Source organism: Balaenoptera borealis, assembly GCF_965194805.1.
Source record: "Balaenoptera borealis genome assembly, chromosome: 13".
NCBI lineage: Eukaryota > Metazoa > Chordata > Mammalia > Artiodactyla > Balaenopteridae > Balaenoptera > Balaenoptera borealis.
In genome coordinates, this window is record NC_138870.1 from 85,501,487 (window position 1) to 85,528,161 (window position 26,675).

Genomic DNA, 26,675 nt, shown 5'->3' on the forward strand with positions numbered 1-26,675 from the left:
TGAAGAAACATGGAAATTTGTGCTTAGCTCTTCAGCTTTGGACCTCTCCTGGTTGTGATCTAGAGGAGTGTTTACCTAAGCTTCTCATACGTAAATTTAAACCACCTTGAAACCTTTGTGGTGGCAAGAAGGTGAATTTTTCTGTCTAATAATAGTGTTTTAACAAGGTAATCAATAACATGAGAAAGTTACTCATCCCAAGTAATTAATTAGTTATTAATTAATTGAGGAATTAATTAATTCCTCAATTAATCTGTGATCCCAAGATGTTCACAGATTAATTGAGGAAGTGTTCGTTCTCCATGACTACATGCTTAGTAACATACTGGGTTCTGGGAATATAGTTGTGGGGAAGCTGTACACTTTCCTAAAGACAGCAGTGAAATATGTAATTTCAGAATTAATGGGGATATAACCTGTATTAGTTTTATATTGCTGCATAAGAGATGACCTCAAACTCAGAGGCTTAAAACAGCCCATGTTTATGATCTCATAGTTTCTCTGTGGGTCAGAAGTCTGGATAAAACTCAGTGGGGTCTTCCAATCAGGATGCCACAAGGTTGCCATCAGGGTGTCAGCCAGGCTGCGTTCCTTTCTGGAGTTCAAGGTCCTTTCACATGGTTATTGGCAGAACTTATTTCCTCGTGGTTGTCAGACTGAGGTCCCCCTTTTCTTGCTGGCTGTCAATCAGGGGCTGCTCTCAGCTGAGGCTGTTTATGACTCTTAGCCCTCCTGGGCCCTCTCACATGGTACCTTACTTCTTCCAAGCCAGCAGAAGAATCTCTCTGACCTCGAGACTCTCTTTTAAGTACTGACCTGATTGGTTCAGGCCAATCCAGGATAATCTTTCTTTTGATTAACTCAAAGTCAACAGATTAGTATCCCAACCCCAGGAATGCCATCCCTCATATTCACAGGTCCCGTGGTGATTATCTGGTTATTCAGGATGTGTAATCCAGTGGGGTGGGAATCTTGGGGGCCGTCTTAGAATTTGACTTGCCACGTAACTTGAGATCTAAAGAAGCAGAAATTTATCAGGCAGAGAAAATAGCATATGAGAAAACCCCAAGACTGTCTGGAGTTTGGTGATGTGGAAAGAAGAAGAGATGAGGGCCATGTGACTGGAACCCAGAGAAAGGAAAAATGATACAAGATAAAGGAGTAGCCGGATCATGCACTGGCCACCTTAGTGATTTTCCAGAGGGCCATGGGAAACCATGGATCACAATGCATTTTTAAAGACGTTTCTGATGTCAGCGACAATACACAAGGCAAGAATGGAACCAGAGGGAGCCCAGCTTCGAGGAGTCTTCAAGGAGCTAGATGATGGAGACTTACAGGGGGATGGTGTGGTGGAGATGGAGAGAAGCGGGCGGATTGGAGAGAAATGTAGGAGGTAGAGTCAATCAAACACAATGATTGACTGAATGTGGGCTGAGGAAAAAGAAGTCCAAGGTGACTCTTGGAATTGAGGGACTGGGAGGATGATTGTGCCACTTCCTGAATCTGGGGACACTGAGGAGAAGAGCGTTTTTTTCCAGAGAAGTGGATCTCTTTTAGACACATTGAGTCTGATGTGCCCATGCAACAGCCAGGGGTAGATACCATGTTGGCCGTTGGCGTTGTGGATCTGGAACTCGGAAGAGGGGTCTGAGCCAAAGATAGGGATCTGGAAGAATCAGATGATGGGTGACATCTAAAGCCATTGGGAAGGGATGCAGTCATCCCGGGGGAACAGGTGGAATGAGACTAGAGCCTGGTTGGAGCCCCTGGGGAGCCCCATTTAAAGATCTGCCAACGAGGAGTGAGTGGCCATTTCACACACCAATTTCCTGTCGCTGATGCTAATGTCATCTTCAGGGGGTGAGCATTGTGACCATTTAGGAACATACCGTAGCTCAGAGGCTTTCCTCTCCCAGGGCACAATAAGTGTGTGTGTGTGTGTGTGTGTGTGTGTGTGAAAGACTGAGTGAGTGTGTGTATGTGTGCACGCATGTACATGAGTTGTGGAGAGAGAATTGCGTCAGAATCAGCTGAAGAGTTTTTTTGAACTACACTCAGAAATTCTGATGAGTCCTCAGGGAATCGAGAATTTAAAAAATAAAAAGAAACAAAAAAGTCTTTTTAGGGACTTATGCCCTCATTTTTCAGAGAAAACTGAAACTCAGGAAAGTGCAAGTCATTTGCCTGGTGACACACAGCTGAGTAGATGGCAGCCCCACTGAGAGGAGTTGAAATTGCTTAGCGATTACTTTGAGCCTTTTAACCCGCCAGAAATGTACATTTCTCCATCCATTTCAGAGACTGGATTCCAGATCCACCAAAAAAATTCTGCCATTAGCTATAAATTAGCAGAATGTTCACCGAGCAGTCTATGGGAGGAAGAAGGAAATTCTTCCCTATTGAACCACTTGCAGTGGTTGTAAGCTGACAACCGTGTCAGCTTCAGAACAGTCATGCTTGGTATTGTCCTCATTTTACAAATGAGAAAACGGAGGCTCATGAGCTGGTATCGTGCCAGAAACACACAGACAGTGTGAGTGGCAGAACCAGACTTCAAGTTTGTTTTTACCACTGGCCTTACATTCATTTTAGGATGTTTAGAGGGAACTGTATGCACTGTACCTTGGATTTCAATATGTAACTAAGTATTTTTCAAAAAAATAAAATAACAATGGCATTGAATCCACAAAGAAAATATATTCATGAGCCCCACTTTCCTCTTGTGAAGCAGCGGTTCTGAAGCCCAGCTGCCTTGCTGAGAATCCGGGCTCCCTCCTTCCTCACTGTGTGATCTTAGCCAAGATCTTTGTGCTTTAGTTCCTCATCTGCAGTAAAACAGGATAATGATGCTGGCTGCATAGGGTTGGTGTGAAGATTAGGTTATTTAACATGTGTAAACGCCCTAAAGCACTACGTAGCCTGTGGTAGCACTATGTAACTGCCCCCACCTCTACTGCACCTATTTTTTTCCTCCAAGAGGCTTATCTGAGTTCCCAATTGGAAATTCATTTCTCCTTTTTTGTCCCCAAAGTGTCAGGGGTTTGCTTTGTTCTCCTGACAACATAGTTATGAGAAAGTGAAATGCAGGGAGTTGCCTGAGGCGGTACAGAAGAGATGCAAGTGGCTATCCTGAGTCGACCCTTTGTGCCCAATAGATTGAAACATGGAGCGTCTTTATGCCTCAGGTTTTCAGCCATTAACTCTTGTCCCTGCCTGGAACACGCTCTCCCTGGATAATGGAACAGCCTTCTTTCCTACTTCTTCAGGTTTCTGTTCAAACGTCACCTTATCAAAAGGCCTGTCCACAGTACTCTGTCTAAAATAGCACCTCCTTCTCACCGTTATTTTCTGTTTCCCTCCCCTTCTTTATTCTTCTTCGAAGCACACTGTCAGAAATATCGTGTGTCTGTTTATTGAGGGTTGTGTCCCCAATAGAACTTGAGCTCCATGAGGGCAGGGATTCGGTCTGTTTCGTTCACAGCTGTACTCCCAGCACCTAGGACAGTCCCTGGCACATAGAAGGTCCCCAGTGAAGGTTTGTGGACGACGTGAATGGATGAGTGAGTGAATGCTAAATTACAATTCACGTGATGAGATGCGTGGTCAGCTGCAGAGATCACCATGATTTCCAGGTGCCCTTCTGCTGAACAAGTTTGGAACAAACTGAATGATTCTAGCCCCTCCTTTGCAGGTGAGGAAACCGAGGGCAGGGAAGAGGCCAGGCTCCAAATCTAAGGTGCAGCCAGAGACAGAGCCAGGATTGGGCAGTTTTCAACATGTTTTCACAGACCATTTTAGTCTGTGCCTCAAAATAGCCCTAGACGTTTGCAGCCCCAGGAGTCATGTTGTCTCTGTGTGGCCAGTGAGAGAAGTGAGGTGACTTACCCAAACTCGCAAGACAGAGCTGTGACAGGACCTGGCCCAGGTGTTCTTTCCACCACAGAGCAGCACACGGTTGGCTGTTGGCCAGTGATCACCTAACAAGTCACATCAAGGAGACTTCTAGAAAGTATCTAAGCCTAGGTCTCCTGTAGTCTTCTGTGCTCTAATGAAGTTCCAGCTCTTTTAAAACGGTCTTCTTCAAGGTTAAAAAAGGATTGGGGATCATCTTTTGAACTGAGTGGCTTTTTTAATTTCGACAGCCTCTCGCAGGGCTCCCGGTTGACATAGGGTACTCTGGGCTGCCGTAGACCCATGGGGGCTATTTCCAAACAGACCCCTGTTTCGTTCCCCCTTTCCTGCTCACCTGTTCCCTGTCCCTGTTTGGCACAAAGGTAACCCCAGGATGCACTTTGTGTCTTAGATGAATGAAGTGAGCTTGCAAGTGAGAGACAGGCAGCTTCCTTCAAGCCCGGCATTCACACTGTGATATCTGTGGAGAGGAACATAGGTCAGTTTGCAAATGCAGCTGCCTCTCCTAGTCCCTCCAAGCAAGCACCTTTGTGTTCCTAATGTTCCATGGCTATACTTTCATGGCCAGAATTTGGAAACCAGGTGGGAAGAAAGAAATCTTGTTCCTCAATTAACGCTTTAACTTTAAAAAATATTTTTACCTGCCACAATGAATTACAAGCCTTCCTTCTTACTGTTTAAAGAGTATTTTTAGTGCACAAGGAACTAGCTAAGTACTTTGCATACATTAAAGCTTGTAGTCCTCTGAAGAAAGTGCTGCTGTTGTCCCCATTTCACATATGAGAGAATTGAGGGTTACAGAGATTAAATAACTTGTGCAAGGTCACCAGCTACTAATATCAGATCTGGCACATGAACCCTAACTCCAAAGCTTGGACTTTTAACCACTACACTGTGTGCTTTCTCTACTTTGTTTTCCTTCAGTGTCTAAAGAAAGGTTGCATATCCTCATGTAGCTCTTGTTTTGTAATTCTACTTAAATTCCACATATACTTTTTTATCTCCATGGCTAGGGTATTAGCATCTCAGGGGCAGGAATGGTCTCATTTTTGTATAGCCCAAAGCCAGTTGCCTTATTATAATGTAAATGACCCTTTCCCAGCACAAGGCAAGTGGTTAATGCACTTGCAATAAATGTTTGATAAAGAAATGATTAACCAAATCCTTTTAAATTGCTTTCCTTTCTCCTGCTACCTTTTAAAAAGTGCCACCATCCTGTTTCAATATAACCCAATCAGTGAAAGTGGACCTGAAATGAAAATAGATTGATAAAAATTTCCCAGAATAAGGTTTCTATGGCAAACGTGATTTCTAGTACATTTCCTCGATGCATGCACACACATTATCCATGCGTGACTCTGTACAAGATCATGATCTCATTCAGGCAAACATCATAGACGTCAAACAGAACCCAAAATTGCAATGAGTTTTTTCTTTGAAATCAGAGATGTGTGTCTAACGAGGGCCTGCAGGGGGAGGGAGGTCCCATCTGCATGTCTACCTGGGGAGTCCTTGGAGGTTGCTAGGAGCGTTCATTGCCTCGGAATCCCTGGCAGGTGTGCGGGAACTACAGCCTGGGAACCTTGGGCACAGAGCGGAGACTGGAGCCGCTTCTGACTTCTTGACAAGATGCTCTGAAGTGGCGACAGCTTTCCCCAGCATGGGCCAGGGGAGTCGCACATGGGCTTCGTTCGCTGGTTTGTGTGTGGCAGGGGGGTGTGCTTGGGAGAGAGACACAGCTTGGTACCCGTGTGCCCTCCTCGAACTCAGCTCTGACTCCGGAAAGCCAGCCAGAACATGGAAGTTCCAAGTTTCCCTTCAGGGGACAAGCTGGACACTTAGAAGTGGAGTTCCACCGCAGCTCTACATCAGCAGCAGGACGGGGGCCAAGGGCAGTGTCAGCAGGCAAAGGGGAGGCGGTCACAGCAGCCAGGCTGGGACAAAGGGCACTGCTGAATGAGGCCACTTCTAGCCAGCAGCCCAGGCGTAGCTGCGGGAAGGGTTACCTGAGCTGCCCCTGGCTTATCTGACACAGATCATCACTTCCTCCTTCTAGAAACCCATCCCTCCTGGATTCTGCTTTGTCTTTGTCCCTCTCCTTGTTTCCCTCCCTCTCTGACGGCTCCTTCTCAGTCCGCTTTGATGGTTGCTTTCTCCTCTTCCAAACCTCTAAATGTTAGTGTGCCCTGGGGCTCAGTCCTTCCCTGTACTCTTTCCTTAGGTGACCTCATCAAGTTCTATGCTTTTAAATATCGGCTACATGCCTGCAGTTCTCAATAAGTCCCACCCTCGGAGAGCCAGACTCCCATATCCATTTGCCTACTTCAAACTCCTGTGTACCTGTCGCCCCGGTACCTCAGACATGCACATCCCGAAGTAAACAGCCATCTTCTCCCTGACTCTTGTCTATATCGTGCGTGGTATTAACCATCCCAGTTTCCCAGGCAAAACAACCTGCACATGATTCTAAGACGCCGGATTCTTTTCTCACTCTCCTCATTTGATCAATCCCAAGTCCTTTCAAATCTACCTTCAGGTAGATCTCAAGTCTGTCCATTTCTCTCTTCCTTGCCGCATTTACCTTCTGGTTCCAGTCACCATCTTGTCTCACCTGGCCTCCTGGAATAACTTTCCTAGTGAATTTTTCAGCCCTGAGCTCCCTCTGGGACATTCCCCCCAGGGCATTCAGAGTGTACTTTCTGAAACAAGTGATGCCATCACCCCTCTGTCTTTGATCCATTGGTAACTTCCCATTGACTTTAGGAATAAAATCCAAATTCCTTACAGCACTGAACCTGGCCTGGCAGCGTTTGTCCCCAGCTCTCCTCTTCAGCCCGATTATCAGGTGTTCTCCCTGCCTCACACTTTACAGTATCCAGTCACCTGAGCCTTTTCAGTTCCTGGTGTCATCTCCCATCTCTGGGTCTTCGTACTTGCTGTTCCCTCTGCTTGGAATGCTTTTCACTTGGCTTCTCCCGTAGCTGACATCTTCTCATCTTTTGGATCTGAGGTTAGATGTTATGGCAGCAGGGATCAAACAGCTGATCTAAAGCAAGTACCCTGCTTCTACTGGCCCACAGCACTGTATTCTTGTCCTTTTTACCACTTTTCATAATTTTAAATCATATGTTTACTTGTTGTTCAATGTCTGCCTCCTGCTCCAGACTGTAAATTTGGGCTACTGTAATATATCCAAACACCTAGCAGAGTACCTGATATATAGTAGTCACTTAATGAATGTCTGTTGAGTGAATGAATGAATGTCCTTGGAGGAACATGTAGGGGACTGTGGAAGGACAGGAGATGGGAATTGGGGGCTTGACTCTCAGGGTTTCTTCTGGTTTAGCCTTGGGGTCAAAGACTGGAAAATCCTTTTCAGGTATTAGCTCCTTATCTGTCGCATTCACAGGTTGTAACTAGGTAACTAGCTGTGTTCTTCCCACCGCTGCCAATGTGGTGTGGCCCTTCTTAGAGATGATGGTGACTAACATGTTTTGGATGTACCGTGGGTACCTCACCTGTATTGTGCCATTTAATACAACTCAGTAGATAGCTATTGCTATCATTTCCCATTTTACAGGTGAACGGACTGAGGCACGGAGAGGTTAAATAGCTTGTCCAGGATCACAGAGCTGGTAAGAGGTAGACATATGAATATGAATAGGTGCAGTCACACCTCAGAGTCTGCATTCCTAACTAACGTCTTTGGTCCAGCTACCCACGTGGCTCTGTACCTGTACTCTCTCCCAGATTGACCTCATCCAATCCCATGGATTTAAATATTGTCTATGTCCTGGCCACACTTACTTTGTATCTCTGGCCCAGACTGCTCCCCTGAGCTCCAGACTCATTTATCTACACACAGGACATCTTCTCGTGACCATCACAAACTTACTTAACATTTCCTACACTGAGTTCATGATGCACCTCCATGCCCCTGCTCCCAAACCCTTTTCCAGCCATGGTTTTGGGGGTCGTGAGATGGAGAGATATGTGCGTCTACATGTCTCTGAGAGGTGGGTTGCTTGGGTTAGATAATGGCATGCTATTTATTTTTTTCCTTACTGTTGCCTTATCTAACCTTCAAGTCCATGATTTATATATCTTTGCATTCCCAGCATCTAGTACATAGAAGGTGTTCAATATGTTCTTGTTGAATGAACAAGAAAGAAGGAATGTATTCTATGAATCTTACCTATTTCTACTCCAGGTGTTTTCCATGCTACTTCTTAATTTCTCTAATCATTCTTCTAAGGAGATTTTCCAGACTCCTCTAAATGGTCATTTTTCTTCTCCCCAGTGTTCTAACCTAAGGGATTTTTATTGCAGTATATTAATGAAACAACTCTATGTTTCAAAAAATTCATTTTTATTTTTCTTCATTTTGGCACTTGCACACTTGGATTTATGTGGAAAGGAATACTTAATAACAAGGAAAAACCTATTTAAGCACAGTAGCATAATCATTCAGCACTAGAGAAAAGAGTGATATATGAGCCATATAATTAGCAATCATCTGTTTCACATTTATTTGTCTGGGCTGAAGTTCAGTTTCTCCTTAAAAACAGAGTATAAGTAATAAGTCCCATACACATAGACACAGGTGTGCACGCATGCGCACACACACATACACACACACACACACACATACACACGAATAGACACTCATCATCATTAATGAGAATTCAATTAACATTTTTCTCAAGATTATCAAGATAATCTTAAATATAGCTTAATTTTCCCTCTTTGTTTTTGTTGCTTTGTTTTCTGAAATATGAAATTCTTTTCAGATTAGTTTGTATAAACTGATAAAGAATTCAGAGATTGTGTCTTCAATGCACATAAAAGCCATGGATTTATTTAAACCTCAGAGTTTATCAGATAAAATTGACAAGGGAGTAAGGGAATGTGGGTGTGGACTCAGCTTTGCCTGGGATAAACTTTCAGTTTGGCTGTGGGTGACTTACTTGACTTAGTCTCTTCCTTCTTTAAGAAATTGAAGTAAAGCCTCTCTTACAAGTTTGAGAATAAAATGAGGTAATGTGTAAAAGTGCTTCTAAAATTATAAAGCACTAAAAAATAGTGATGGTTTTATAATTACTGTTATAATTGAAATAATAAGAAAATGGAGTTATTTTTATCATGCTGAATTAATCAAAGCAGTTGCTCTTTTATGCAGAAAATGATTGAGATCCCACATTAGAAGTTTAGTTGACTCAGTATGTGTTCAGATAATGAACTTGGCTTTTCCAACACACAGAAGTATGGCATGTAAAACGTGCGCTAAATGGAATATAGTATTGTATTTCCTTAATATTTTCACACATTCATGGGAGATCTACAAAATGATTATTCTTGCAATAGATAGTAGATTTTCTGTAAAACTAGCAATCACAGTAATCCATGAAGAGAGTATATTCTCAGATTATCCTCTTCTCTAAATCAAGGTTTGATTGATTCTGTAAATCAGTCACATTCCCATCTTCTTTATTTTGCACAATTTTACTCTTTCTCTCATGGGACTATGAGAGAAGAAATAGCAGGAAGTGAGAACCTTGTCGGAAAGCTAGGTGAATTTAAAGCATTCCCGGTATTACCATGAAACCTCCCAAGTGAGGAAGCTACAAAACCTTCCCAGACTCTGAAGTGTATCTTTAGTATAAACCAAAAGGCCCATTTTAAGGAAGAACAATCTTTCTTCTGCTTTTTAACTTGGAAAACTATATTATATATGGAAAAACCAGTGGCAATCTTTTCCAAAGCACAAGAATGCTCAACTGATAAGCTTTGAGAACATCTCAGATCAAGGCATCAGCACATCCACAGACATGAATGGGACACAATGGAGAGTGTGTGTGCTATGTTTCTATATATTCCTCTATGGACATGGCCACCCATGAGCTCATTCACACTACCCCTGGCTACCTGGCTCTAAGCACCCAGTGCAGGGAGGTAATAGGTTACTAAACAGAAAACCAGTCTGTGCAAAGAGACACAGCCCTAGTCATTGCTTCTTCAGTGGTTGCTGGCGTGTTCGTTCCCTGCGTGGGCACCTTATTTGCAGTAACCGGCTATGTGGGCTCCAAGAGTCACTTAATCTTCATCACTTCTGGCTTCACAGGACTCCCAGCTTTCACTTGGGCCAGGACTAACTATTCACATTTCACTAGACAAATATTGGTTGAGTGTACCGTCTATAGCAGGCACTGTGCTAGGCCCAGAGGATTCGACCGTGAATAACAGAAACTTTCCTTGTTCTCAGGAGGCTTAGAGACAGGGGTCTGCTTATCCTAAGCTGAAAGATAAAACCTTATTTCAGCCTGAACTGCCAGAAAGTTTGATTTTTCTAACCAATATCAAAGGGTACCCCCCCACCACCATTGTGGATCTGGGCCTTGGCCCTCCTCCCCATGGGAAATTCAGCATCACCAAAGTCCCTGAGAACATTGTAGTTGACACCAGTTTGATTTTCATAATATCTTGAGGAGTTCTTATGAATTAAGTACACTATTTATAAGCCTAGCCAGAAGACCCTGAATGAAAATACAAGAGATGAATTACAATTGCATTTCATCTGCAATATAAAAACAATTCCCTGTAGTGCAAATGCACCCCAGCTAAAGCATGAAGTTGAGCTTTTTTTGTCAGCTGTGTAAAAATATTGGCTTGTTTATAAATACTATTATAAGGAGAGTTCAGCCACAAAGGCCCAACATATCTTAAACTACGAAATTTTAAATTGATACTCTTAAACTGTAAAAATTTAAATAGTATGCAGTTCAGAACGACTGTGTGTGAGAAAGATATGGATAAATAATTGGCCATTTTGCTAACTTAAACTGCTCTGGCTTACTGTTTCTCATCTTCTACTTCCTTCCACAACTCAGCCCTCCCCCTGGGAAATGACTTCTGAAGGAAATCTCCTAATTGGAGACGTCCCCTTGGCCAGAGGCATAGACCAAAATGTGTTGGGGGGTTAACAGAGTATGAAGCTCTAGTTTTACTTGCTTGTCTAAGTTCTGTGTTGATAAGAAGCCCCAGAGGAGGCAAAGGTTGGGAGCCAAAGAACACAGTCCTTTGAAAAAACCCTTGCTGATACTGACCCAGATTTAAGACTCACATCTCTTAGGTCCCTTTATCTCCACCACCACCAACTATTGCTTTTGCCTGGATGATTGAGAGCCTCTCTCTTTCTCTCTGCTTTCGCTGTAACTCTCCCTTGTTGTTTATCCTTCACACAGGAGCCACAGTGATCTTTGAACACCTAAATCAAAATGACTTCCCCGTGTTCCTAGAATAAAGTTGAACCATCTTGCTGTGGCCTGTGAAGCACTACAAGCTCCTGCTCTCCTTTCCACCCTCTGCTCGTTCCAGTCTCCACGATTAATCCACCCCAGCCCCTCTACTCTCCTCCCTGTCCCTCGACCATAGGACATACCAAGCTGTTTCCCAGCCTAGGGCCTTGGCACCCAGAACATTCATCCCATGCTCTTTATCCAACTGGCTCCTTCTCTGTATCTCAGCTCACATGTCCCCTCCTCAGAGAGGACTTTCCTTGACCCTTTGCCCAAAGAAATGGGTACCCTACCCCAACTCTTCCTCCTAAGACTTTGTTGTCTTCAGAATACTCGTAGCTCTGAATCTGTCTCTCTCTCTTTAACTTGTTTCTGCCTGTCTTCTTTTGTGTGTGTTTTTGCAGAATGTAAATGCCATGCATATCTCTTTTGTTGCTAACGGGTTCTCTAGTGCCTGCCACACAGCGGTGTATTGGTTGAGTGCATATATGCACACATAAGGAGCCAGCTTGTTGCTGAAGAATGCCCCCCATCTTAAACTCTGTACAAGTTCATGTGTTCTGAGTTCCAACTCAATTGAAACCATAGGAGACTTGGATATACTTTTCAATTTAGTTTCTTTTTTCTGTTTCAGTCCTCTCTAATAAATAGTGACATTATCTTTGTGAAGTTGCATGCCCCATGGGAAGTGCTCGGAAGATATGCAGAACAAATGAATGTAAGAATGCCTTTCAGGTAGGTGTAAAAGTATCCCCGCCCCCACCCCCCATTCTCTCTGCTACTAATGTACTCCTCTCTCAAAACAAATAAAACTGAAATGCGGACTGGAACACTCTAAGAAAATCCTTTAAATGTTTAGGAAATGCAATAAGTACTTCATGTCTAAAAATGACTTCATGGCTTTTTGTGAAAATGTCTGGCTAATTCAGTCCTTAGAAGGGCAGATAGTTCACCTGCCTGTGAGACAGAAATATTTTCCAAGTGGCATTTTCATTTCCAAAGTGCCATTTTTAGAAACCCTGTGTACTGCTTCTTTGAATGGCCAGACCCCAGGATCAGCGGTGCAGATCCTTACTGACTGGTCCCTTCCAGAAAAAAATTAAAATCTACTTCCACTGAAACAAGTTCAAGAAATTTCAGGAAAATGTGATCTTATTTTTTTAAATAACCTATTTTTAAATTTTAAAAAGTCAGGTCATAAATACTGCACAAACGCAAGCATTGATATTTCTTCCTAGGGGAATAGAAAACACTTTGCATGGATTTCTCAGTTATTTAAAAGGATTAATTTTCCTCCATCTTACAGTGAATATTCTTATTTTCCCTATAGATTAAGAAAAAGTGATCATTGGCTAGATGGAAATGAAATAAAGTATTAAACCTCAAATTATAAATGCCAAGATATGTGGAAATAATGGAATCTCTTAAAGGAGGTGGAGGGGTGTAGTACCAAGGACAGTTCCAAAGGGACTAAAGAATTAAATACTTTTAGTTCACAATTTGCCCATAAAGACCAAGTCAGTGGGCAGATATTAGACAAACTGCCAATTCTAAAATATACCTCTTAATGAGCTGTGGAAAGTTATCGAGACAAAGCACCATCTACGTTCTTAGAAACGAAGAGGAGCTAGGAACACATTTAGAGAAGGGCAATTTCCATTCATAGGCCTGTAATATATCTCCCTGGTGCACCTTATTTTCTTTGTTTATTGGTCTTTATGTCCTAATACCAATTCAAAATAGAGGCTGGATTTCTAGCATCTATTTTCCTTAAGGCAAAATTCCCAAAAGAATTGAGACAAACATAGTTCTAAACTTTTCAGTTATTTATCAATGTGAATTAATACTATATCACACATAAGGACCAAAAATAAATCTATGCTTAGATGGAGTCATATATCAGACCAACATCTTACAGCCAACAGAGCTAAAAAGTCTACCTTTTGATAGTAGTAGTAGTTTTACAGTAGTAAAGCCTAGTGAAACTGATACCCCCCTCCCCAGTAGCAATCTCATAAAACCTTTTGCCAGAACGCACTTCTCCAGCACAGAACCTGAGCAGATTGTAGAAACATGAGCAATGTGATGCACAGCAAATTCCCTTAGTACCTGGAAGCATTTCATCTCTGAAGGGCCTGGCTGTATCATAGATAACACCTCTGTGTGCTCATTACATAGCAGAAAAATGCTGCCTGCAAGCAGCATTAATACTTTCCTTATGCAGTATTCAGAGACTGTGAGCCAGGCAATAAAATGAAAACCATAATAGCTATGAATAATAGTCTTAAATGTAGGAATTCCTACAGGGCAATATTTTAGGAGGAAATACTGGTAATGTGTGGCCACTAATTGGCCTTATTAATATTGATGTGATTTTACCCAAGCATAGCTTCACTTGATGCAACTTGGTGCATTTAAAATTTATGCTTTCATTTTGTCCGATGTTTTAGACAAATAAATCTAGCCTAGGGAGACATATGTATTTCCAAAGCAGGAATTGTCCTGCCATGTCAGTTCAACAAAATGTTCAAATGTCAATTTAGCTGACTATTTAAATGCCTCCAAGAATCTTTATTTATTATTTTCTGTAGACTGCACTTCTGAATCCCAGGTTTAGTCTCCTAGGATTTTTATCTCTCCAATGTTAAAAAGGAAGTTGAGGAATAGGTTTCTTATGGGAAATTGTCAATAAAACCTGCTTCTGCTAAATACCTGTATGTCCATGGATATGGGTTTTTTAAATAGACTGTTTTTAGAACAGTTTTAGGTTTACAGAAAATTAAATAGGTAGTACAGGGTGTTCTCATATACCCCCTCTCACCCTACTTACAGTTTCCTTATTATTGATATCTTGCATTAGTGTGGTATATTTGTTACAATTGATGGACCAATATTGGTACATTATTACTATCTAAAGTCCATAGTTCACTTTAGGGTTCACTTCTTGCCTTGTACAGTTCTATGGGTTTTGACAAATGCATAGTGTCAGGTACCCCCTATTATAGTATCATGCAGAATAGTTTCACTGCCCTTAAAAATCCCCTTTACTCTGTCTATTCATCCCTTCTCCCCGCAACCCAAACCCCTGGCAGCCACTGATCTGTCTCTTGTCTCTATAATTTGCCTGTTAACAACATGGGATATGTTTTTAAGCTTTCACAGATATGCAAAATAAATTTTGGTGTATAAACTTCCCATTCTCTCTAAGTGAGATATCTCAGTAACAGTTCAGAATCCATACAAACCGTATTCATTTCATTACCACCCCATTGGTTGAAGCCCAAACTATAGAAAGGGGAGACTGCATTTTAATAAAGCATCTAATGCATGTGCTCTCCATTTACACTACACCCAGAATTTACATTGGTAATACTTTTTAAAATGCAGGTATATAGAAGTACAACAGATCCTTAATAAGTCTGATTTTTAAAAAGATTTTTTTCCAGGATTCCTTGGTTTATCTCTTTAATGCACCTATATGAGGACCAGTGGTTAGGCAGTATGTTCTAGTGTGGTTGTTTGCAGCAGGATGTTGATGCTTATATGTTAGTGTCCTTCCCATACTGGTTGTAAAATATAAATATGTATTTTTACATTACCCTTGCCTATATCAGATGAGAGAAGCATTCTCTAAACTTAAAGTGCTATATAAATATTAGTTAATGGAATCCTGTGCCCACTAAATTATGTATGTTGCCAGCAGGCTGGCAATCCATCTCGGCAACCTGAAAAAAGAGCTGACCTCAGCCGAATTCCTACAAATACCAATTGCTCCAAATTGTTGCTCTGCACAGGTTCTGTAGGCGAAGAGCAGCCATAAACAATGATGGTAACACGGAGAGGGGGCGATATCAATGGAAACGATTTCATATGATTTCATGACTCAAAAAATGCATGCCCTCCGTTCCCACTACATTTCTCACTGTTAATCTCTTTTTAGTTTTTTCTTCTTCACCTCTTACAGGCTTCTATCTTCAATCTCCTTTCCTTCCTTGCTAGTTCAAACTGTAACTGACGATGGGTTTTCTTCTCGACTGGCTTCATTTTTGCTGTTCTTCCAGGAGAAAAATCTATTACCTGCCCCGCCGGTACAAGTTCATGAGCAGGTTAGTAGCATGCTCTGTCATGATGGCCTTTGTTGTAGCTGTTGGCCTGTGTGCTCCAACAGTGACAAGGAATACAAGCTGGGGAAGATGGGCCTTTGTCACATGGGAAAGCTGGCTGCCGTGCCAAAAATCGCTATTTCGGGTTAGGGAAATAGCCTAGGGAAAAAAAAAAAGCAAAGATGGAAATGTTCCTCCTAGAGTCTTCCCTGTGACTTCACACTTGGGAGGACGGAATTTATCTGCAGGTCTATTGAGGCTGGGTTTGGGTTTTTTTTTCTCCCCATTCTATTAGATAAATTACCAGAAAGCCCCGCTGTTTAGAAAGCATCTTTGGTCTGAATGTTACTCTTTTCCCCACACAGACTCCTTCCTCTGCTGTATGTAACTTGAAATCTAAGTGCAGACAATCACCCTCTCAAAAAGCAGACGGCTTCTTGGCCCTCCATGGGTGGGGTCCGCCTATGTTAGTCATAGTTTGTTAATAAAGTAGGCAGATGTATGACCTTATTCAGAAGCCCTCCTACCCTCTTTTTACCCCTCCTCCCAGAAAATACTACTGGATGAAGATTGCCTTTCCTGTGCTATGAGTCCTTCCTAAGCTTGTTTCTCCTTGTTTTTTGAGAAGCCAGGGATGAAGGGGAGGCATCAGTGATGTCCTTTAATTGGACTCTGTGGTGATCATTGGCATTCTAATTTCAAGCTTTTAATTGGTCTTCTGTAACCATTCACCCTGAGCTGAGCTGATAGTTAAACCTGGATACCATTGCATTTGTCTGAAAATCTTAGAGTTCAGTTCTGTGAGATTTAAGATTCCTATTCACTCTGTTTATGTGCTGTGCAGAAGGATAAGTAGAAGAGTAGTTGATATATTTTAGTGAGTTTACTCAAATACACGTGCACTCAACAAAGTATGACATGAGAGTGGGCGTTTAAAGAAACTAAGACGTGGTTTCCAAAAATTTCCCTGAGCAGCATCCTTATTGGCAATCCTTCTTTCATCAGGCAGTTGCCATGGCATTTGGATTCACCACAATGAGACGAATCCGTTGTCACGTAACGATGTTCTACAAAAACTTGGTGCACACTTTAGCCTATTTCAGTAGTTCTCAAACTTTAGCCAGCATCAGAATCACCTGGAGGGCTTATTAAAACACAGATTACTGGGCCTGTGCTGTAATCTATGATGTAGATGTCCAACTCTCCACCTGGAAGGTATACGAAGGCAAGGATGGCTCATCCAATTCTTTGTTTCCAGTACCTGGCATGTAGTAGGTGGGGCAAATGAATGAATGAATCTCCATACACAGGTGTGAGAATTTGCTTGGGAGAAAAGGAGACCACAAAGAAAAGTATAGAAAAACCAGGACTGCCTGAAGTGTCAGACATAGACTGGGGACTGAAACATTTGCTCACACTATGGGGAAGAGGTGAGGGCTTGAAAGAAAATGGTGATAAAAGGACCCATATAATCTCGGGGTTGGATGGGATATCAAATGTCATCAAGTCTAACCACTCATCGGCTACTTGAACCTCTGCTATATCATCAGGCAGCCTGTGTTTGAACATCTCTGGAGACAGCGTATTCTTGAACCCATCTGTGAACACCTGACTTAGAAAGTGCTTCCTTAAAATAAGTCATAATCTCTCTCTCTTTAGCTTTCACTCTAAAACACTCAGATTGTAGTTCTCCCTGAATAGCCAAAAGATAATCTACAAAGTAAACAGCAATATATATGAGAAAGATTGTGAAATTATAGGCAAAAGGGCATAGCAGGTATTTGGAAAACAAGAGATGGTGGTGGTCAGAAAGAGGTTTCCATATTAAGGGATCGGGAGGCAAAAGAAGAGTAGAAATTCAGAGAGATACAGGTGTGGTAAGAAAGGTGGTGAATTTTGTTTTAACAATTCTACGTTGACTCACAGTAGGTCTTCAAGGTGTTGGTGTCCTGAAGGCTTTTGAAACTGATGGCACAGCAGTTGAAACTAGAGGTAAAGATAGAGAACCCAGTTTAGGAGACAGAGCCATAGAGGTCATGACCTTAGCCAGGGGAGTAGATGGAATTTCCCAGGAAACGATGCAGGGAGTGAAGAGAAGAGGGCCAGTAGCAATTGCTCAGAAAATCTGCTTTAAGGAGACAGGAAGAGATGGGGGAGGAAGAAAAGGAACAATTTAAGAAGTAGGAGGAGAACTAAGGGAGGGCAGTGTCAAAGGCACCACGTATGAGTTCCCATAAGAAGGGGTGTTCTTCAGCTACTGACGAAGGATGAGAGATGAGAATTGATTTTTGGTCACCATGGTAACCACCGTGCTAGCAGTCTCCATGGAGTGGTGGTTCTCAGACTTTAGTGTGCATCAGGATCACCTGCAGGGCTCTTTAATACTCATATTGCTGGGCCCATCCCCACAGGTGAGGCTCAATAATTTGCACTTGTATCAAGATCCCAAGTGATGCTGATGTTGCTGGTCTGGAACTAGTACATTTTGAGAATGATGACTACAGATTAGAGGGTAATAGAAACCAAATTACAGCTGGTGGAGAATGGACAGGGTCCTGATGAATCAGAGGCAGTGAGGGGTCACTACTACCTTGATAAGTTTTGTGACAAGAAGAGAGAAAGAGGGGATGGGATTTAGAACAGGAGCAAGAGGAGGAAAGCAGAGGAGACTGTGACCACATGACTCATCATATGTACTCCATGTGTATAGAAGGGAGGTTGGGAGTGAATAAGAGCTGGGGAAATCCTTGTTTCTGGGACTGGAAGAACAGCTTACTAAATACTAATTTTTGACCTGAAAAAGTTGATGCTACTTCTTTAGTAGAGAATGGACTTGAGGACACGGGGAAGGGGAAGGGTAAGCTGGGACGAAATGAGAGAGTGGCATGGACATATATACACTACCAAATGTAAGATAGATAGCTAGTGGGAAGCAGCTGCATAGCACAGGGAGATCAGCTTGGTGCTTTGTGACCACCTAGAGGGGTGGGATAGGGAGGGTGGGAGGGAGATGCAAGAGGGAGGAGATATGGGGATATATGTATATGTATAGCTGATTCACTTTGTTATAAAGCAGAAACTGACACACCATTGTAAAGCAATTATACTCCAATAAAGATGTTAAAAAAAAAAAGTTGATACTACTTAAGTACACACATTACAACTGTAGAAAAATCTAGGCCTTAGGAGGCACCGGAAGACTCTGGGTCAAAATAAAGGGGAAAAAGGTCCTAACTATGGTTTTATGACACACTGATTCAGAATGACCTCTTAAGCTTTACTGCTTACCACATAGGATTAAATCTGGGACATCAATTTGGTGGTGTAACTTACTGAAGCCCAGTGTCTGGTGCAAAGTTTTAAATGCAGTTTGTCAGAAAATTTTGTATCTACTTTAACTCTTCACTTCACCTCAGAATAGCCTGATTTAGATGATGAAGAATGTGTGTCTCTTTGTAGCCAGGGATGACATTACAAATTGAAGGGCACATCTATAACTTGTTATCCTAGTTGTACATCAGTAGTAAAATATTGACTTCCAGTATTCTAAAATTCTCATGTCATGCTACGTATGGATATTTAATTTAGCTTTTAGTTTCATTCTTGCAAATGATATTTCACTTCATTAATCCGTGAAAGCACCCTTGAAACAAACCTACCTCCTTTCAGGATAAGAGAAATGAATTAGAAATTGTGAAGTTTCTGAGCAGGCAGAAAAATAGAGCGTCATTTCACAAATATCTTTATTTATGAAAGGTCGCCTGACATCATAAAGCACACTCATGTAATTCAGATATGTATTTCTGGAGTAAATGCTCTTTTCATTCACATACTTGGTCTATTAAAGGCTACTTCAGCACTTACCTTTGGGCAGACTTACAGGTATTACAAGTTACCTATCCAGTCAGGAAAGGAAATTTATCATCGTTCTTCTGCCTTATTATTATTTTTTTTTTGCCTGCACCAAATCATACAAATATAATTTGCAGAAGATATGCTTACAAAGTAATAAATCTGTTGACTGTGGGTGGCTTGTAGCTGAAGTCTCATTACTACTCATTCTTTTTTCCTACACGCCCCCATGCACATCCTGCCTGATGTTCTCCTTTGCGATGCTTGGCAGAATGAATGCTGGTCCCTACTGCATTATACGCTCAGTGCCATCGTAATCTTATCAGATGAGTATACAGGCAACATGACAAAATGGCTTGGATGTTTCCATCCTCGTCTTAAACAAATTAACATACGTAAATGTTCCAAACCCTTTGGACTCTTCTAAGCTGTGCCCCGGTTAGCAGCCTTGTGACCTAAAAGAATGGCAGTGGCTTCCCAAGATCCCTAACTATCCAAGGAGAGGCTGCAAATACAGGGGACTTGGCTCTGAGAAGAGGAAAAAGAAATGCAAGCCTCCTGTTGTCTGTTATCCATCCAGGAGGGCTTCATTTCCTGCAATGTAAGCCTGTGTATGGTGCCTCCATTAAGTTAAAAAACAAAACAAAACCTCTCATCTGTAGGTGCTCTCTGGGCATATTATCTCTGAAAATGTCATCTAACTGTTCGAAACCTGATGCTGCTATTACAATATTCTGGTCTGGGGAAAAGCAGGTGTCTCTGAAGTAGCCTGTTTCGTTTAATTCAGCCTAATTAAGTTGTCATTAGTACAAACTCCCTCCTGGGTTGTTAGTGGCTCCAGGGAAAGGCCCTTGTTTTCTGCTTCTTCGGGGTATACCCTCAGCGTCCAGTTGGGGACTCTGTGCACAGCCAGTGATTTATAAAAGCCTGCAGACAGGTTAGCCTGTTAGGGGTGAAGTCCTTTGCATGTGGCCTTTTCTGTAATCATCACCACTCCTGAAGGTGGGTAGGATCGTCTCCCCTTTACAACTGAGATAACTGAGGCCAGGTTGTTTTAACCAGGACCTTCCCAAGGCCCATTTCCGAGGCGCACCCTGGAAAGGCACAGCCTGGAAGAAGTGGCAGGTCCGTGCCCATTTGTCTGTGCTTGTGCTGTGCTGGCAGCTCTTTCCAGCTACGCAGAACCTCACCTGTCATGAACCGGCATTTGGTCAAGGACCCTGAACTTACCATCAGAACAACTTTCTTAAGAAAGTAACTCACCTTTTAGTCTAGATATTAACTTGGCAAGTCAAGGCCACAGATACCCAAGTAGATGATCCATCTTTATTGAGTTGCCTGTGTAGTCTGTGAGACAGCTTTTGCTCAGTAAATGGCAGAAGTGGAACAAAGTGACAGTGTGTCCAACCAAAGTCAGTGCTCCGTCATTAAGCTGACGTTTTCTCTTTTCCCCGTCAGAGGAGACTTTACTAAGTAAGCCCTACTCCTGTGTTGAAGAGACAGATGGGGTGCTTCCTGGTTAGTTGGTTTCTTGACTTTTTCAGGCCTAAGTAAATTTCAGGATTGCCTGTTTAGGGATGTTTGTGAGACATGGAAGCACAGACCTCAGTATACAAGGGAGAATCATAGCTCTTGAACGTCTGTAGAGAACTCGGTAAATAAAAGTTCATTGTCATCAGCATTTTCTTCATCCTAGAAACCACTGCTTAATTGAGCATTTTGTCCATCCAAGGCATGTGCAAACACTTATGCATTGTCCTTACCACTTGCTTACGTAATGGGTATATTAGCTCAGAGGAGTTTAGTCCCTTCCCCAGCATGGCACTCACCATTTTCGTTCTGGGCAATGAGGATGTGAATCCACTTCCAGCTGACTCCAGAGTCGTCATTCTATATGAAAGGTTATCCATTATGCCTCTTGAAAAGGAAAGCTCTTTTTTTTGACCTCAGCATGCAGGATCTTCGTTCCCCAGCCAGGGATCAAACCCACACCCCCTGCAGTGGAAGCGCAGAGTTTTAACCACTGGACCGCCAGAGACATCCCTAAAGGAAAACTCTGTATTAACTCAAGTTTGTTTAAAATGGTATAGCCAAGATATTATGGCTGAAGTCACCACCATGTATTGAGAAAGCATCTGATTTTTCATCTTAGAGATGAGGATACTAAGGCCCCGTGAGGATAAAAGGCTCGCCCCAGGCATCCAGCTTAAGTCTCATGCTTTCCAGCCTGGTGGCTTCTGCACTATGTGTCTTTCCTTTGCAAGGTGGAAGGGGCTCCTCTCTGGTGTCTGAGTGGCACAGTTTGGGGACAGGAGTGGGTTTGTGGAAGAGTGGCCATTCGTCATCCTGCCACAGAGGGACAGACCCTTGTCCCCAGAGCCACCTACCTGGGAGGTAGGGGCAACGTGTAGAACGTCAGTCTCAGCCCGTGGGGGCCTGGCTAGCCAAGGTCAAGTCTCAAGGGGAAGGTGGGCCCAGGACTGGAGAGGTGTGTTAGTCTCCCATCGCTGTTACAACACATTCCCGCACTTAGCGGCATAGAACAAGACAAATTTATTACCTCAATTCTGCAAGTCACAAGTCTGGGCTGGGGGAGGTTTCCACTGGTTTCTCTGCTCTGGGTCTCACAGGCTGAAATCATGGCGTCAGCCAGCCGGGCCCTTCTTTGCAGGCGCTGGGGAAGGATTGGCTTCCAGGCTCAGCCAGGTGGCTGGCACAGTTCATTTCCATGCAGTTGTAGCACTGGGGTCTCCGTTTCTTGACTGGCTGTTAACCAAAGGTCTTTCTCAGCTTCTAGAGGCCGCCTACACTCCCTGGCTCCTGGCCCCCTTCATCTTCAAAGCCAGCTGTGGCCGGTTGAATCCTTCTCATGCTTTGAATCTCTCTGACCTCCCTTTTGCCTCATCTCTCCTGTCTCCAGCCAGAGAAAGTTCTCTGCTATTAAATGGCTTAGTGATTAAATGGGTCCCCCTGAGTAATCCAGGATGCTCTCCCTAATTTAAGGCCCATCACCTTACACCTGCAAAGTCCCTTTGCCATGTCACACAACATACTTACAGGTTCCGGGATTAGGGTGCAGACATCTTTGGGGGGCCATTCTGCCAACCAGAAGAGAACACAAACTGCCGATCACATTTGAACATTTTTTCTGTCATTGTGAGCCCACGGCCTGGACTGACATGTGTGATGGGGCCAAGACAGCCCATGCTTTGTCTTCCTGTTTCTTGTCAGGCTGCCCCGATGAAGGCCGGTTCACGCCCTCCACCCCCAGTTAGCGTCTCAGGGGAGCTTGTTTTTAAGATATCTTTTGAATATCTTTCTTCTACCATGGTGTTTCAAAAGCCCACTTCCTCCCCTTTCCATCCCTTTTACATTAGCCTCCATGGTCCTCAAGGAGTTATTAATAACACTGCTCTCTGCCTAGCGGCTTCTCCAAAGCATTTCATGCACGTCCTCTTTTATAAGCCTCCTAGCAACCCTGTGAGGTCAATAAGATGATGATGATCTTAATGATCCCATTTTAAAAACCCTTGAAAAATAAAGCTCAGAAAGGTGAGTGATTTGTGGAAGGTCACACAGCTGCTAAGCGACAGAGCCAGGATGTAGGCATTCCAAGGACAAATCCCAGCTCCTCTCCACCATGCCAAGCAGCCTCCCCTCGCTTCCTCCCCCGCCCCTCCTCATTTTTCAATGAACTAATCACTCTCATACTCTGTTCTCTCTCTCCACCATCTCCACATTTCACTTAAATTGTGGTTCCACAAGCTGGTTGCCGAAAGCTACCATTTCATTCCCATGGAGCGTTTATGCCTGAATTTTTACAGCTTTGTTTTCATCCACGCTGAGCACTGTCCCCATCTGGATTTAATTCATAGTCATTTGCACGCAGAGCCCAGATCCTGGGAGAATGTGAATTTTGCAAAGTGTAATCCGATTAGTGCTGCAGACTGGAGAGATGTGGGTGGTGAAAGCTCTATTACGGAAAACCTCTGGGCCAAAGTCTTCTTTCGTGAACAACTTTTAAGGCAATCAGATGAAATACAGCCAAGAGCCACAGGGAAGGCAACCGGCTTAACCTAGGAAGTCTAATTTAAGGACTATATCATTGAACTTGGACGAGTGATAGATGCTGGTGAAGCATGATTAAGCTTTTGAATTGAAAGGCAGAAGGACAAAAATGTTAAGAGGCAAACTGGTTGCTCAAATTCTTGTCTTTGGGAAAAAAGAAAAAAAGATAGTGATAATAGCCAGTGTTCACTATGCACCAGACACCATTCTGGAGACTTTGTATACATATTGATCAGTTAATCATCACAACCCTATGAATTGAGGATCATTATCATGCCCATTTTACAGATAAGGAAATTGAGACATGGCAAAGTTAAATAACTTGCCCAAGGTCACACTGCTAATAATTACAGAGCCGGGGCTTGAATCTGGGCACTCCAGCCTCAGAGTTCGTGTTCTCAACCACTGTGTCATATCATACCTCTCTGAAGCTTATCATCTCACTGTATTTTAAGTGTCTTTAAAGAGATGATGGGGGAATGGGGTGGACTTGAAGGATGAAGGAGATGGGAACTTTTTCCCTTTCTTCAGTCTCTGGGCCATTCTAATCTATTATTCTTTTCTGGGTACATGACCCTGAGTAGGATCTTTACTTCTGTGTGTGTATATGTGGTGGGGACAGGTCCTCTTGGAGAGGAGGGTCTTAAAGAAGCCAGAGGATTCTTGCCAGTTTGAACTTTCAGGGACTCTGGAAAAAGGACAGCCGCCACCAGGCAGAGTGGGGGGTTGTGGTGAGGCTGGAACAATGCTGAGGATAAAAGGTGGTAGAAGAGAAGTTTACTGTTATTTTTCATTTTGGAGTTGATTGGTTATATAAAAAATAATCCCTTCAGCTGAGAGTTTCACGGAAAAGGATAAATTGCCATGTAAATGATTTTAATTGGGAAAAGAAACAAAACATGCCCAAATTCCATATGTTTTCAGTTAATAGACTTAGAAGGCATTTAAAGATTTTCATCCCCAGAGAAATGTGTCCCTTGAATAGCCCCTAAGTGAAAATTCCCATTATCAACTACTTTGATCTTTAAAATCAAGAGTGCAGAATCTGCAATTTGGTTCTGGCTTTATTCACCGGCTGGATAATCACCCCTGCCGTGGGTCGCTTTTGTGATGCGTAAAACGCGAATGGTACCTGTTCAGTCTGCTTCACAGAGATGCTATCTGATATGTGCCCTTGGAGAAAAAACATTTCAAGGGTACAGATACCTGAGGTGGCATAATCATTGAAAAGTCTGCTGTGGTATTTGCTCCTTCTTGTGGTTGGCTGTGAGTGGGTGAGAATCTGGTCACTTGGAAGCCGGATGTTTTCATCAGCAGAAATCAGAGGGAACAGGGAGGTAGCCAGGGGGGAAACCATGGCTTGAAAACCACTTTGGAGACAGTGTCATTTCCCTTGGCTTGGCATCATCGTGTGCCCTGGCCAGAGTGACACACGTGTGTCATGATGCCCCAGCACCTTGAGAACTTTCATGTCTCAGCTTGAAAAGAGACATGAAAGTTAAACAGCATGCCATCTGCTGAAAGGCTGCTTGGGGAAGGTGTGAGGGGCAGGAAGCAAATCGTGACATTGGGCTCTCTGTGTACACCCCACCCCCTGGGATGCACTGTCACCCCTCGCTCAAAGCTGACTATAGCTACAGCTCTTCCCTGACCTCAGATGGGGAGATTTTCCAAGCACACAATGAGTTTCTGGAATCTGCAGGATGGACAAAGTTAAGGTCTCAGCTGCTTTGCTTAAGGGACTGTCCACTTCCTTTCCAGAGCCTTCCAGCCTTGTTCTGTTCCTTGGTCATTCACTGGCATGTGTAGACATATGACTCACAGCTGTGATATCATGGACAATCATATCAAAGCCCCTCGGTGAAATCCCAAGGACACTGAGTCTCGGCTGTCTTCTTCCTGTCTGTTGAGTGGGAGTTTCGTGCGTGCAGTGAGCATGCCCAGAGTGTGTGGGGTGATATTTACGGCTCTGTGGAGACTTCCCTCCCGTGTTTTGGGGCAATGCTGACATGCTGTACCCTTTGGTCTTGCCTTTCATGTACCACAGGATCGATAAACAAATAAGCAGTTTTCGGAGATGGTTACCTAAGAAGCCAATGAGGCTGGACAAGGAGACACTGCCAGACCTGGAGGAGAATGACTGCTACACTGCCCCTTTCAGCCAGCAAAGGATCCACCAGTGAGTGTTTCTCGTGAAAGCCCTTGTCTTACTAAGGACATGCAGCCGTGGTAGAGCCCCCTCTGCGCGCCTTTGGTTCCTTGGCCCGTGGAAGGAACAGCGTAATGCCCTTCTCCCCTGACAGTCCTGTGAGTGTTCATACCCCTTTTATATTAGTCAGAGTAAGCAAACTGCTCTAACAGACAATCCCCACGTCTCAGCGACTTAACACAATTGCACGCTCGTTCGTGTGTGTGCTGGTGAACCACCTTCTGCGGGGTGATTCAGAGACCCAGACCCAGATTCCTGTCTTGTGGCTTCGCCAAAGCCCAGAGCTTGGAGCCCCCTGAAGGCTCATCTGCCTTGAGCCAGCAGGTAAGGAAGCTGGTCTACACCTTGCCCTATTAAAAAGAGGGATTGTTGAGTTAAAAAAAAAAAAACAACTCAGTTCACCTTTCAGCTCCCCTTTCTGTAACAACTCACCAAGTTGCCCCAGGAAAAGCCACCAAACCTAGCAGCCGGCTTCCTGGCTCATCTGTCAGTCTCTGAACAGTAATTTGTCACCTTTTACATGTGTGGTTGGGGGAGGGAGGTTAGCTAAGTAATTGAGCGCTTGAGGAATTGCGAAAGTGATAAAGAATTAACTCTGAAGCTTCTGATTTGACAAGAAATCATGGCCGGATGGCAGGGTCGGTGGTAGGAGAGAAAACCATACCAAAGACTGTAAACAACCAGGCAAAGACAGCCTCTTAAAAGGAGGATAAATCAAGTCAGCCTGGCCTTGCTCCCAGCCAGGCTTCAGGAATTCCTGGCTCTCCCTGTTCCAGCCATATAACAACAGCCTCAGTAAAAATGACTCACCTGAAGGGAAGAAAAGGGGTGACAGAGTTTTTTAAAAATAGGTTGCCAACTTTGAGAAAAAAATAAACCAAATGGCAGTTGCAGGGAGTGCAAGCTGGGGGCACATTTCAGCAACAGAAAATCAGTTAAAGCCTGTGGACTTCTAGAGGGCGAAGGAGAGAAGAAAAATCAAAGAATAGATGCTCTGCATCAAAACGTATAATGCAAGGGAAGCAACTCCATAAACTTCTGAAATAGCCAAACTTTGGATCCCCACAGGTTAGACTGATGCCAAACAAGCCCCATTATGTGAATGTTTAAAAGGGTTATTGAAGAAGACATGAAACTCAGAGCCCAGCCTCAAAATGCTAGTTAAATCCTCCATGGGAGATAAGAACTGAGCGAGATTTCATGTTAACTCAGAGATCAAGACCTAGCATGTTT

The 26,675-nt window shown here is 43.3% G+C and overlaps 1 protein-coding gene across 8 annotated transcripts in view; it reads left to right on the plus strand.

Annotated features, from left to right (window-relative positions):
* Positions 1–26,675, plus strand: part of ANO4 (anoctamin 4) — a 460,570-nt gene that overhangs the window by 295,891 nt on the left and 138,004 nt on the right. For 7 of the 8 annotated variants that reach the window (XM_082349613.1, XM_082349609.1, XM_082349612.1 and 4 more), the window contains 3 exons: positions 11,845–11,945; positions 15,272–15,316; positions 25,281–25,412. In XM_082349613.1, coding sequence (XP_082205739.1) covers positions 11,845–11,945; positions 15,272–15,316; positions 25,281–25,412 — 278 coding nt within the window. The remainder of the gene's footprint in view (positions 1–11,844; positions 11,946–15,271; positions 15,317–25,280; positions 25,413–26,675) is intronic. The other variant, XM_082349611.1, reaches the window with a different exon arrangement.